The following is a 14,460-nucleotide window of genomic DNA, read 5'->3' as shown; positions in this document are numbered from 1 at the left end:
CTGAATTTAATAATTCATAATTAAGCTTGCTTGCTAGTGGAGTACTGACTGATTTACAATCACTCATATCACTATGGACGGCAGTCCATGTAGTGACGAAGCGCACCAGGAAAGTGTGCGAAGGCGACTACTATTATATAGCCGCAAAATTGAAAATCTGCTGTGATAGTCCGATCGTAATGAGTAATACACCAATCCAAAGGTATTGCAAAAACTTAAAGGATTGCATACCAAGACTTTAAGAAAAACAATTGGCTTGGGAGAGAGAGCGGTGAAAGTAAAAAAGTGAAAATTTCGAAAATTGGAGCTGTTGGGGCCGGTGGGGATAAATGCCTCCTCGCAATGTTTTAGTTGTATTCCTTTTGAAAATAACCGTCGAATGAGGGGTCATTTGTCAAAATCCGACGCTCCGTTCAAGTTATAGCCAAAATAAGATTTTCTTCTTCTTCCCAAAATGAAAATTTAATTCTGTTTGTCAGTTTGTCCAACACATGTTTCTTAAGTTTTGAAAATTTAATATGACGTTCATCACATCGATATAAGAAACTTTTGTTCTACCACTTTTGGAAAAACTCGCTAGTTTAGCGGGAAAACAGCTATAAATAGCTAAAATTCGGAAAACCGTAACTTCTATAACAGTAACATCCCTATTAAAATTCCACCATGACCATGTAAGCAAAGCTAAAATGTGTCCAAGTTAATTACACTATGCAGCATCAAAAATGTACCTCGATGGATGATATATTTTTGGATTCGTTACGAATTCCCAAATTAAACTGCGTTTTCCAAAGAGTTCCCCGACGCAAGGATTCTTAGCAAAAGGACCTCAAAGTTCGAAAAATGCTGAAATTGACCAACTTTGCGGAGCTCTCAGAGGCAAATGGATGCATGGTTTGATTCGATGTTAAAGTTTTTTAAAAGATACACCCTTTATCTTTCAAAAAATAATTTTTCTTTTTTCATTTCTTTTCAGCCAATGCAAAATTTGTCGAGTTTAAAATTAATAATTATCAATCAAATGTGGAATCGGAAAATAATAAGTTACTTTTGCTACTTTTGTATTGCATGCCAACCTTTTCGAGCATGTACAAATGTTTTTGTTTTATTGAAAGCAACCAATTAAAAAACAACAAATTTAAAAACAACCAATCCAAACATGTTTACATTTGTGCGCAAATTAAAATTTGCTTTGATAATTGTTGGGATTCTAAGTTCAAATAAACAAATCAGCGTATTTCGTATTCGATTACACAGGTCAACAAAATGGACTTTATTAAAAGGTGCAGGCTTATTGGCATTAAAACATGTTAATATAGACGTATATAAGCATATCTGCATACTTAGTTTTCGCGTTTAACGGGTGGTATTTGGGCAATCGCGGTTTGAAAAAAATAGCAACATTTAATTTTTTGATTTAAGATATCTTCGAGGGTCTGTGCTCAGTTGTAATAATACCTATGCCAAAAAATTGCTTAGATGCCCCTCTACATTATTGCACTTAAGGTTCCATTATACTTTGAGTCAATCACAGCCTATGAGCCATTGAAGTAATTTGTTCACCTCTATTCCCAACCAACTTAATGCGGTGAACACGCTTAAAAAAATACAAGGAAAAATATATGCCCTAAAATATTTTACAGGCATCTAGAGGCGTCTTTCACCGAATTTTTAAGACAAATAAGACCATTGTACGTCGAAGGATGGAATTTATAGAATTTTTTCCGTAAGAACTTAAAAAGTAACAACTATTTTTAAATCCCATTTTACATGAATATCTGACACATTCGTAAAAATGTGCCTTTCAATTTGGTTAGCAGTAGGCGCCGAACATAGACAAATTATATTTTTAAGGGGTTAATATGCCTTAAAAAAAATCCCCACCACAATTTTAAGGCGACGCCACTGTTATCTTTAAAAAGCCTACTGTGTAAAATCACGACAAACTCGTTACGTAAGAGTGACTCTAAAATACTTGTTACTTTTCCCATTCTTACGGAAAAAATTCTATAAATTCCATTTTTCGAAGTACAATAGTGGGATTTATCTCAAAAATTCGGGAAAAGACGCCTCTAGATGCATGTAAAATATTTTAGGGTACATATTTTTCCTTGTATTTTTTTAAGCCTGTTCACCGCATCAAGATGGTTGTAAATAGAGGTGAACAAATTACTTTAATGGCTCATAGGCTTTTATTAACTCAAATAATGATGGAACCTTAAATGCAATTATGTAGAAGGGCATCTAAGCAATTTTTTGGCATAGGTTTTATTACAACTGAGCACAGACCCTCGAAGATATCTTAAATGAAAATATAAAATGTTGCTACTTTTTTCAAACCGCGATTGCACAAATACCACCCGTTAAACTCGAAAACTATGTATGCAGATATGCTTATATCCGTCTATATTAACACAATTTAATGCCCATAGGGCTGCACCAAAAACACTGTTGGCCTGTGTTATAGTTTCGTTTATTAAGCACAATCAACCACAGCTTACGAGATCAGAAATAAGAGAGAAGGATTAACCGCGTGGTTCACGCTTTAGTGTTACCAGAGATCGATAACAATATAATGCTGATTTTGGTATATACTATAAATTATAATAGGGTTATTCAATACGCCCCCTCAAAATTAGCATTATAAAGAAAATTTAAATTGAAAATTAATTTTACATTTTTCAACTTAATCTATGTGGCTTGTGCTTGCTTGTGTTCTTTCTTTTCTTTTCTATTGGGAAGGTACAATTCAGTGATCCAGCATTCGCTGCTAGGATTGGGAAAACCCAATAAAACCCAATCAGATCACTTCTTAAATTAAAATAGTAAGGGTTCATAAATAAAGATATTCATTATTGTCGTATGGCTCGGATTAGTCTTTGTCTGCTCCATCCAGTCCCATTTTTCCTCGTAAATCCATGAAGCGTGGAGCAGGTAGCGGCTTAGTTAGAATGTCAGCAAGTTGGTTCTCTGTGGAAATATACTCGATACAAATTACATTATTTTCTATTTGCTCTCTATTTTATATCAATATGTTTAGATCTTTTATGGCATGAGGGATTATTAGCTATACTAATACATCCCTGATTATCTTCATATATTTTTATAGGTCTTTCAAATTCGATATGAACACTTTCTAATAGGGATTTCCGCCACAAGGCTTCTCTTACAGCCTCGAACCATGTATTCTGCCTCAGTCGATGAAGCAGCTACTGAATTTTGCCTTTTCGTATTCCAACATATAAGATTTTGGTTAAACATTTTGAATAGAAACCCTGTTGTACTCTTTCTATCGATTTCATTTCCTCCCCAGTCAGAGTCTGCGTACCCTACAAATATATTTTCAAAACTCGTATTCTTTTTAAATTCTAATTTCATATCAATATTCCCTTTTAGATATCTAAGAATCCTTTTTAAACATAGCCATAATTCTGCATTATTTTTATTCATATATCGACTTAAAATATTAACAGCAGTGGCCAAATCTGGTCGTGTACATAACATAACATACATAAGGCAACCGACTAAATTTCGACAAGGCGCGTCATGCCATTCATCTGAATTTAATAATTCATAATTAAGCTTGCTTGCTAGTGGAGTACTGACTGATTTACAATCACTCATATCACTATGGACGGCAGTCCATGTAGTGACGAAGCGCACCAGGAAAGTGTGCGAAGGCGACTACTATTATATAGCCGCAAAATTGAAAATCTGCTGTGATAGTCCGATCGTAATGAGTAATACACCAATCCAAAGGTATTGCAAAAACTTAAAGGATTGCATACCAAGACTTTAAGAAAAACAATTGGCTTGGGAGAGAGAGCGGTGAAAGTAAAAAAGTGAAAATTTCGAAAATTGGAGCTGTTGGGGCCGGTGGGGATAAATGCCTCCTCGCAATGTTTTAGTTGTATTCCTTTTGAAAATAACCGTCGAATGAGGGGTCATTTGTCAAAATCCGACGCTCCGTTCAAGTTATAGCCAAAATAAGATTTTCTTCTTCTTCCCAAAATGAAAATTTAATTCTGTTTGTCAGTTTGTCCAACACATGTTTCTTAAGTTTTGAAAATTTAATATGACGTTCATCACATCGATATAAGAAACTTTTGTTCTACCACTTTTGGAAAAACTCGCTAGTTTAGCGGGAAAACAGCTATAAATAGCTAAAATTCGGAAAACCGTAACTTCTATACTACTAAAGCTACAGACTTGTGCTGCATCTTGTTTGAAAGGTATTTTTAAATGCTATAAACGCCTTCTATATATAATTTGTGTAAATGTAATAATTAAAAAGATATGAACAAAAGACAATTTTTTAAAACTTTTTTTTTAGCCTTTTTTTATTTTTCTCAAAAACGGCTCTAACGATTTTCTTGAAAACTTTAAACTGTATAGCCCTTGAGATTCCTTAAATTTTGGTATATAACACATTACTGTAAAAAGTCACGTTTAAAAGTTATTTTTATACGAAAATAGCCACTTTTGCCAGCTCGAACAACTAAAGCTTCCTGAGTATTGAATTTTGTGTGAGGGTATCCGAACTGTATTTTAGGGTCATGGAATCAGTAAATTTGCACTTAAGAGTTCCATATAGGAATCTTTTGTTCTACGACTTTTGGAAAAAGCCGCTACTTTAGCGGGAAAAAGCTAAAAATGGCTAAATTTCGTTAGTTTGTAAGTTCTACACTACTAAAGGTACAGACATGAGCCATACCTCGTTTAAAAGGTATTTTGAAATACTTTTTAACTTAATTTGTTTAAATACAATGGCTTACAAATTATGATTGACCAATTTAAATTTAAATGTATATATTAGCTCCTATGAGAGCAAATGTAAACAAACAAAAACTTCTGATATCAAATAAAAACACCTCTTAACGAGGTAAAAAACTAGTGACGATCGCACCTTCAACATACAAAAGTTCTGATATCAACATTTGTGACGAAAAATTATTACACTCGTCATTAAATAGACTTTCTAATATTTTTTCATTCGGCACGCTGCAATAGAAAATGCCTATGAAGGGAAAAAGGCTGGAATAGTCTGCTAGGGCGGGCCGAATGAGAAAATATTAGAAAGTCTAGTTTATCTCGTTAAGAGGTGTTTTTATTTGATTGAACTTATTCAGAATCTTTTTAATATAAGCAGATTGGCTTAAAAGTATTTTATCATCATCAATTTCTATTCTCATTCCAATGAAATATTGTATTTCTTCCAAGTCAGTCATTCTGAACTTGTCCATTAAATATGTTTGAAACATTTCATTTTCTCTAAGTCTGATGTGGCAATAACTAAATCATCTACATAAAGAAATAAAATTATGTTTTTCTTCACGCCACCCTTATCAAGAACTTAAATATATCGATCTACCGGTGAGTTTACAAATCCACATTCCTTTAAAGCTTGTTCAAATACCTCAAACCAGCATCTTGCTCCTTACTCTCATTCAGGATACTAACATGATATATATAGCCTGCTGATTTTGGTATATACTATAAATTATAATAGGGTTATTCAATAATAATTCACTCAGTAAAGGATCTAGGATTTCGTTGTGGGGGGTGATATCAGAACAAAATTTTTGTTGCATACTTTTTGAATACCAAAATTCTTTTCATTTTTCACCCGAGTTGGTATTTAACACCCATATCCGCGCATGAATTCACTAGGGGAGTGTAGGGTAATTTGACGAGTAGGGTAATGTGACGAACTCGTCGAATCTCATATATGACGTCACGACAAAAATTCCAAATAAATGTAGTCGTCTCCCCTTATCGTGTCGACAATGTTTTTACAGTAATATTAATAAGAAGTCCCGTAATTTGTTCGTGAGGTAATTTTCGCTAAAAATGTGTTGCGCAAACTAGCAAACCCATTCAATTTACTTGTGTTTCAACAGTGCCAGAGCAAAGATGAGTGGAAAATAAAATCAGGCACCTCGCGTTTTTTTCTTTTGCGCCGTTTGAGAGTGACACCGTTTTTGCTCCAAGTCTACCTTGTAGGGTATCGTGACGAACTTTTTGTAGGGTATTGTGACGAACTTTTTTTATTCAAGAATTTTAACTGTTATCGTTGATTATTTGTAAAAAAAAAATATAATAATACCAGATAACATTTACTGCTGCAGTTTTATTGTTGTTTTTAATAGTGACGTCAGTTTAATTTAATTTAAAAAAAAATTTGCACTTTGACCATTTTTTTTTTGGAAGTTTGGGTATTATGTTATTACTTTTTTCTTTTCCGTATCGAAAATAACCTTTCCGTAAATAATATATAAAAAAATGTATTTTTTTGTTTGTAAAAAGGATGGTTTACACCAAACGCTGTGGGATTTGGCTACGTTGAAATTTCAAATCCAAATTTTTTTAGAAATATGCTCAGTAAATGTAAGCAACTTTCTGCTTTTACACTTTTAAAAAATATTGATTTTTGGAGAAGTTACATTAAAGAACAAATCGTTCGTCACATTACCCTACAACTTTTGAAAGTGCAAAAAAAGTAGGGTTCACGCCAAACGCTGTGGGATTTAGCTGCATTGGAATTTCGAATTTCGAATTTTACAGGGATATGCTCAGTAGATGTAAGCAACTTTCTGCGTTTACAATTTTGAAAAATATTGATTTTTACAAAAGTTACATTCAAAAAACGAATCGTTCGTCACCTTACCCTACACTCCCCTACTTTTATTTAGATCACATTCATTTATTATATAGCTCTGCTCTCCTGACAACCGTACTCCACACTAATTTTAAGCGAACGAGGTCGCTCCGGGTATAGCTAGTAGTACATAAAATTATCTTTCATAATCCGAAACTGAAATCGCATTACGTTTTATCAGACCGAAGTTATCCTTTCTTTAAGTTTTACTTTGGCTCAAATTTTACAAAGACTAGTCAAATTTTATTTTTTATTCCTTTTAAAAAAATATTAAAGTATCAATCTTTATTGTGTCAAAAAAGAGGAAGTGTCATTGTTTTCTTTTAAATGTTAAGGTTCAGATGACACATTCCATTTTTAGCGTCAATTTATTGTGACAATTTTTCATTTGTGTGAGTTTAAAGAAGTGCAAGCGGGTAAGGATTAAAATGATATCGCGCCTTTACTATTGGTGTTATTGGTAGAGCAGCCAAAAATATTAGGTTCTTTCTCGCGCTCGTTTAAAGTCCCATTAAAGAAAAATTGCTACAATAAATTGATGTTAAAAATTGAATGTGTCATCTGAGCCTAACTAATTATACCCGTTACACTGTGGGGCGCCTAGAACAAAAAGCCTGCCAAAATGGTTTTTTTTTTTTTAAGATTTTTCAAAATGTTGCAATGCAACTTTAAAAACAATTGAATTCTCTATACAAATCAAAAGGAAAGAGTGATCTGTGATGAATGGTTTTCCCATTCCAGATTTATAAAGTGGATTTTTCGAAACATAATTTTAGCCAATAAGAAAAGAGGTATTTTTACACATCTTTGAAATTTTCCTGAAAGCGCCCAAGGGCCTAAGTTGTATATGTAACGATTGAAATTTTAAGAGCAACCAATTCTTAAAATATTAAAAAAACAATACAAATTTTAGATACATAATTACTATTTTTTTAATTTTTTAAAAGGGGTCCAAAAAAAAATTGGATTTTTTGGATATTTTTGGACGTAAAGTAGTGTTACACCCTAGATCCCCGTTTAATTCTTTTTTTTTTTAAAGTTTAGATATTTAACTACATTTTCTGAAAAAATTAGCCTGCCCTTTTGTGCCTCTTCTGAGAAAACCGCAGTTTAAGTTTGCAAGAAACAGGGCTGTGAACCACTCCGGAGCTGAACCACTCCGAACCGGAGTGGTTCACTTTTTTTAGAAAACGAACCGAACCGTAAACCGGAGCGCCGAATTTTTTTATAATTGAACCGGAACCGAACCGGAACTTTTTTTTTGATATTCGGTTCGGTTCACGAAAAATTTATTTTGTGTGTTCGTGTTTTTTTATTCAACAGAGTGGGGGGTTTTCTGATCATATTAACATAGAGTTTATTTACTATTTCCCTTAAAAATGCGCCAATTTTTCTGGCTATGCAATGACTGCATCTAACTCGAACAATCTAATAATATATAACTATCATCTTCCAAAACTTTTCGCAGTATGCCCACAATTAAATTACATGAATAAAGCAAAGAGTATACCCTTTGCCTTAACTGGTAAACACTTTATAAATCATAAATCTAGTAACTTTACTTATAAGTCTTAATGTTATGGTACATATTTCAATGAAAATACATGGAAATAAATGTTGACTTTATTATTTCATTACAAAAAAAATTTTTTTTTGAACCCTGGTTCGAACCTGAACCCTGCTCCGGCTCATCATTGAACCGGTTCGCAAACCGGAACATTATCTGTCGATTAGGTTTGAACCCCGAACCAAGAAATGTTCATAATTTGAAATATCGTCAGCCCTGGTTATCCGCGCGCCCTAACATCATGAAGATATTTTACTTATGTGAAGGTATTGATGAAGATAATGATAAATTAATAAACAAATTTGGGTTTAAAATTTTAAATTATGTTATTTTACTAAAAATGCAGATATGAAATAAATACCGGTTTCTACCAGTTTTTTTTTTGAAAATATGCTATATTTCCTTGATTGACCAATTAAAAAACAAGGTAAGCATAGAGCTAAAATGATAAATAATGCCTTAATCCCAATTTATATGAACCAATATTGAAATAGAACCGAGACATTCCCCTTTGTAATAAGCGTTTATATGGCAGCTATAAGTTATAGTTGACCGATTTGAATAATTTTTTTTTCAAAAATCAAGTTAAATAAAAAAAAAATATTGGGAAACTTAGAACCCTATAACTAACTTATTTATATTTTTTTCTTAAAAAAACAATTTTTTTTTTCTTAAAAATTTTCTACAACAAAAAAAATTTCACTAAAAAAATTCAATCAAAATTTATATATCTATCTCCCTCGCACTCCCTTTAGCTGAGTTACGATTATTAGTCGGGACACCAACCCGAGTACAGCGTTCGCACTCCCTTTAGCTGAGTGACGGGTATTAGATAGTCGGGATACCAACTATAGCGTTCTCTCTTGTTTTCTATTAAAAATACATCAATTTAGAATTCATACATTATATTCTTAAAAAATATTTTTTATACACCTTAAATTTAACCTGATTCTGAGAGATCTTTAGAAATTTCTCAAAAGAGCCGGGTTTCGCAAAATTCATATTTTACTGAATCGATTCCAGATAAGAATATAGATGCAGATACATACGGATACTAGATCTTGTACACATAAACTAACACCCACACACATGCAGAAACGTAAATCCGAAACACATTAGTGGTTACTGTTAAATTTAGTTAAAAATTAAAATTAAAAAACAACAATCTTTTAAAAACACAGGGCGGCAACACTACTACTGTTTAGGCCGCAGTTGTATTCTTTTATATTTTTTGACTATTTTTTCTAAAATTTGTTTCTCCCTTAAAAAAATTATAATATTATTTAATGAATAGGGTTTGAAAGATAAAGAGCGTATCTCTTAAAAACTTTAACATAAAAAAAAACCATTAATCCGTTTGCCTGTAATACCTTCGGAAAGTTGGCCAACAGTGCTGCCATTTTTTCCTTTTTCCGGACAGGGGTGTCCTTTTTTTAACGGCTTTATCCGGAAAAAATTTGAATCATCCCCTGTCCGGAAATCTGTCCTTTTTTAAAAAACAAGGTTTTTCATTTTAGTTTTGCTAGTCGGTGCTTTTGGTTGGGTTTTTATCATAAAAAAATAAAAAACCTTTTCGATTTTTTCTTTTAAGAGGGGAGATACATATAGAAAAAGTAAAAATTCAATTTTTTTATTACTTAAATTGGTAGAATAACTCTTTAAAAATGTGTCATGAAAGTTTCACGAAGAAATTCGACCTATTTTGGAACTTATACCAGGATGACGGCACCCACCTTCCTTATGCAGTAGATATATTTCATTACTTTAAATACCTTTTTCTCGAAACCACGTTTTCGTCAGCTGCGGATCGCGTATCTCAAAAGTAATGCCTCGATCATCATGCTGTTTTTACAGAAATGTTTGCAATAAAATTGTCCACTGTAGAAATTTGTAAACTTGGTTTCATAAAAATCGGATCTACAGGGGTGGTCAAAAGTATTTTTACAAATTTGAATGTTAACTGTACTCATATTTTGAACTTATAATATAAACATTTTGGCACCTATGGAAATAGCACTTCAATTCCGTTTAAATGACACAAATATGTTCTTAACCCATTGAGCACCCTTTGAAAAGATAGAAAATTAGACAATTTTTTTTTAAGTCAAATTTTCAACTTTTTTTCTGGGGCTTAAAACAAAAATGTTTTAATGCAAAGTTGTTTCCCAATCAAAATTAATAAAAACTGCAAAAAAAAAAATTCAAAATATTTTCCCTTGTATTTTTTATGATTTTTTGAATAAAGACATCTCAGTAAAATTTTGTATGAAAAGGAAGAAAAGCGGCTAAAATTTTCATTTTTGGCTATTTTCATTCTATTACCTGTAAAATTAGTTATTTATGGTTGGAATCGGTTAGCCACAACTCAAGTTAGAAATTGGAAAAGGGTCAAAAACGTTTTTTACACTTAAAAAAAATGTATCCATAAAAAAAAATTTAAGTGCCATTTTCTGAATCGGGAAGACGTACCTTACCGGAAAACAAAGGTTTCATTCATGGTATATTTCATAGATTTTTTTTTGTAAACTGGTGTAAGCAGAGCTCGTAAATAAATGCTCAATCATTTTTCTGTACGCTGTCGGGCTCCCATCAGAACACTAAAAAATTTCTAAAGTCTGTCTTTGTCAGAGCAAAAACATTTTGTTTTGTTTTACTCCCTAACTAGATGGGAAACACATGAAAGTGTCTCAAAATAACAGTTGGAGACATTTGAAGTTAATGTTACGTTCAGTAAGGGAGCAACATTTTCGTACTGGAATTAAAAAGTGTCCTGTTATCGTTACACAGAGAGAATTAATTAAGTAATTTGTACTCAAATTGAATATTTTTCTTCTTGAAAATTAAGCATGAACACAAATACTCATTCTGAGTCCAAATTACTAACTATCAGTAAAAATAGTATTTAACCCGAAAAAAGTTGTTGTTTTTTTAAATTATGTTTTTAACTTGTTTATTTTTAATTTAATTTAATTTAAACTTACAAATAAGGTTTTTTGCCTCCGCTGGGAATCGAACCGGGGCCGCAACCATCGGAGTCAAGCACTCTAACCGCTAGGCCACGGAAGAATGCTTTTTGTAGAGGAAAATCTATAGACTTGAAATCAACATTTAACAAAAAAAAAAGAAAAACATCATCTGCAAAAGCGGGATTTTAACTCACGACCCAGAGATTATTAGTCGGATACTCTAACCACCCTAAGTCCAGAAAAATAGTTGACATACAATTTATAATCGTATTTTTAAAACAACAAAATATATGAAGGAAAAAAATAGTTGTGTTACGATATTAATTGTGGTGCATTAAATAGTAATAATGCCCAAAAAAATAAAACAACAAAATACACGCAAACAAATAAAATAGTTTTGCTACGATATTAATTGAGACGTTACTATTTACTTTCCAAATGAATAAAACAACAAAATACATGCAAATTTCCTAAAAAGGTTTTCTACTATTTTAATTGTTAAATACTATTCAATGACCCAAAAAATAAAACAACAAAATACATGAAAAATTCAGAAAATAGTGAAATACTATTTTTCTATGTTAATTTTACATAGTTTTTTTTTGTGTATAACTTTTGAATGAATGGTCCGATTTCAAAAATGTCTTCTTCATTTCGATAGGTATAAATATACACAACAAAATTGCATCTATACTTCTCGCAAATTTTTAATGGTGTGGCCGCCAGACACATTTTAAAATCGTAAGTGGGCGATTGTGGGCGTTAGAGGGGGCGTGGCGCTTGCGCTGCGTAGGAAGCCCAAGAATATGTGTGGAAAATTTAAACTTTCTAGCTTTTGTAGTTTCCGAGATCTCAGCGTTCATACGGACGGACAGACAGACAGACAGACAGAAATGTACCAAATGTGTGATGTGTGTAAATAAGTACGCTACCTAAAATTTATTCATTCGGAACGCTACAACAGAAAACTTTCGTGTAGATATTAAATATTTGCTAAAGCGGGCCGAACGAGTAAATTTTAGGTAGCGTACTTATTTAGTCGCATCTAAAATCATTTTTCGTCACAAAAGTTGATATCAGAGCTTTTGAACGTTGAAGGTGCGATCGTCACTAGTTTTTTACCTCTTAAGAAGTGTTTTTATTTGATAAAAATTGAAGCGTAAGAGTTATTTGTCAACTTTTATAATAAAAATTGGAGAATAAGAGTTATATGTAAATTTTTTGAATAGGTTAACTCTTATTTACGATCCCTGGGCATATCACATTAATATGGAAAGACACTTTCGCCAGATTCTGAAAGGCAAACTGTCTCAGGAAAACAGGTTCCCAAATAGAACAAACGGAAATGCTCAGTGTCTGAGCTAGACACTTTAAAACAAAAAACACTTTGAGAGTGTCTCTCTATAACTTTCCATAGTGTCCTAAGGTAACAGATCTTTTTCTGACAGCCTGTAAAATGGCGATAAGTTTAAAAACGATCTGTTAAGCCATAAACAAATTCCGATTAATACAGGCTTTAAAAATCAATTTATATTAAAACAAAATTTAACCTGTTAGCAAAAACACAAAAATATTGAAGAAGTAACTTTTGTCCTCTTTCATGTCCTTTTTAATTTTTGTTTGTCCTTTTTTTCCCGGTTTTTTTTTGGCTGATCTGTCCTGTTTTTTAAGCTGAGTGATGGCAACACTGTTGGCCAATTTCAGCATTTTTTGAATTTTGAGGTCCTATTGCTAAGAATCCTTGCGTCGGGGAACTTTTTGAAGAGCACAGTTTAACTTGGGAATTTGTAACGAATTCAACTATATAGCATCCATCAAGGTAAAGTTAAAACGCATTAATATTGTTGCACAGTGTAATAGAAACAAAATGTACTTCAAATGCATTGAGACATGCGAAATGTACAGAGCAACATAATTTTCATCTGTTTTGCTAAAGTTAAATATTAATTTAATATATTAATTTACTAAAAAATATTTTTTTAGCAAATCAGGTTTTTTTTATATGTGATTTAAAATTGTTACGAATAAATTTTTTTGGCCATCGTATCATGCTTTGTTGATTTGACTCGCACTTTTGGCCCCTTTTAGCCCACTGTGCGATCGATAAAAAATGTTATTCATAGAAGTCTAGTGAATTGATTCACTAATTGATTAACTATCTCTTATTTTTTTTCTACTGATTAGGTCAAGGTGTGGTTCCAAAACCGTCGCATGAAGTGGCGGCACACAAGGGAGAACCTAAAGAGCGGCCAAGAGAAGCAACCCACTACCAGTGCCTTTAGGGCTTCGACGGCATCGGAAAGGAGTATTCCCCATGAATCTCTTGACTACAGTTCTGATAGTTGTTCTAGCGTGGATTTGAGTGAGCAGGCCGACGACGATGATAACATTGAAATTAATGTTGTTGAGTAGACGAATAGTCTATAAGTTCGTGTTACAAATGTAAAATGCCACGTAGATTAGGGTGGATATATACTGATATGAATATATACTTTGGAAATCACGTTTGACCCTTCCATTAGCAAAAGAAAAATACTGGTTTTTGATGAAAAATATCTGAGTTGCCTTGAATTATTACCATTTGTATAGACGCGAAAAAAAGTTATGAATTGTTTGGGCGGAACATAATCAATGGGCCATTCTAAGACATGTTGTCCAAGAAACTGTATGCCTAAATCCACGTTTGACCCTCCGCAATTGCAAAAGAAAAATTCTGATATTTCTCTTCATTTTTGAGAAAAATATCATAGTAGCCGTTACGAATATACAAAATAAAAGTTTTGAAAAAATGCTTTACAGGGAAACAAAACATTTTGAACAAAGGGAAAAATTTTAAATTGATAAATATTGAACGGCTACTATAATATTTTTCTCAAAAGTAAAACGAAAAACCAGTATTTTCTCTTGAAAATTAGGAGGGTCAATAAAGTTTTTAGGCATATAGTCCCTTGGACAAAATGGCTTAGAAATGCCCAGGTATTGTTTTCCGCCGAAACGATTTATTAATTTTTTCAGCGTATAAACTTTAGGGCTACTGTAATATTTCTCATAAAATACTGGGTTTTTTTTTTGCCAATGCGCAGGGCCAAACATGGTTTTAAGTTTTGCAATATTGCTTACAATTCTTTTGTCACTTTTTTTAGGCCCATACAAATGGACCCAGTCTAATGTAGATGTATTTATTTCAATCGTTTCTAGCAGTGATGTAGATAAATACTGGAAGAAGAAACTTTAAATTATTTACTTTAGTGAAACAAGCTAAAATTTTACTT

At 32.4% G+C, this 14,460-nt stretch overlaps 1 protein-coding gene across 1 annotated transcript in view; it reads left to right on the top strand.

The window, feature by feature from the left end:
- The window catches only part of H2.0 (Homeodomain protein 2.0), a 33,100-nt gene extending 19,427 nt beyond the window's left edge, over positions 1-13,673 (top strand). The window contains exon 3 of the mRNA XM_044393554.2: positions 13,373-13,673. Coding sequence (XP_044249489.1) covers positions 13,373-13,600 — 228 coding nt within the window. The 3' untranslated portion in view covers positions 13,601-13,673. The remainder of the gene's footprint in view (positions 1-13,372) is intronic.
- The last annotated feature ends 787 nt before the right edge of the window (positions 13,674-14,460 follow it).

This window comes from Drosophila takahashii, chromosome 2L (genome assembly GCF_030179915.1).
Source record: "Drosophila takahashii strain IR98-3 E-12201 chromosome 2L, DtakHiC1v2, whole genome shotgun sequence".
Classification (NCBI taxonomy): Eukaryota; Metazoa; Arthropoda; class Insecta; order Diptera; family Drosophilidae; genus Drosophila; species Drosophila takahashii.
This window is presented reverse-complemented; position numbering and strand designations above follow the sequence as displayed.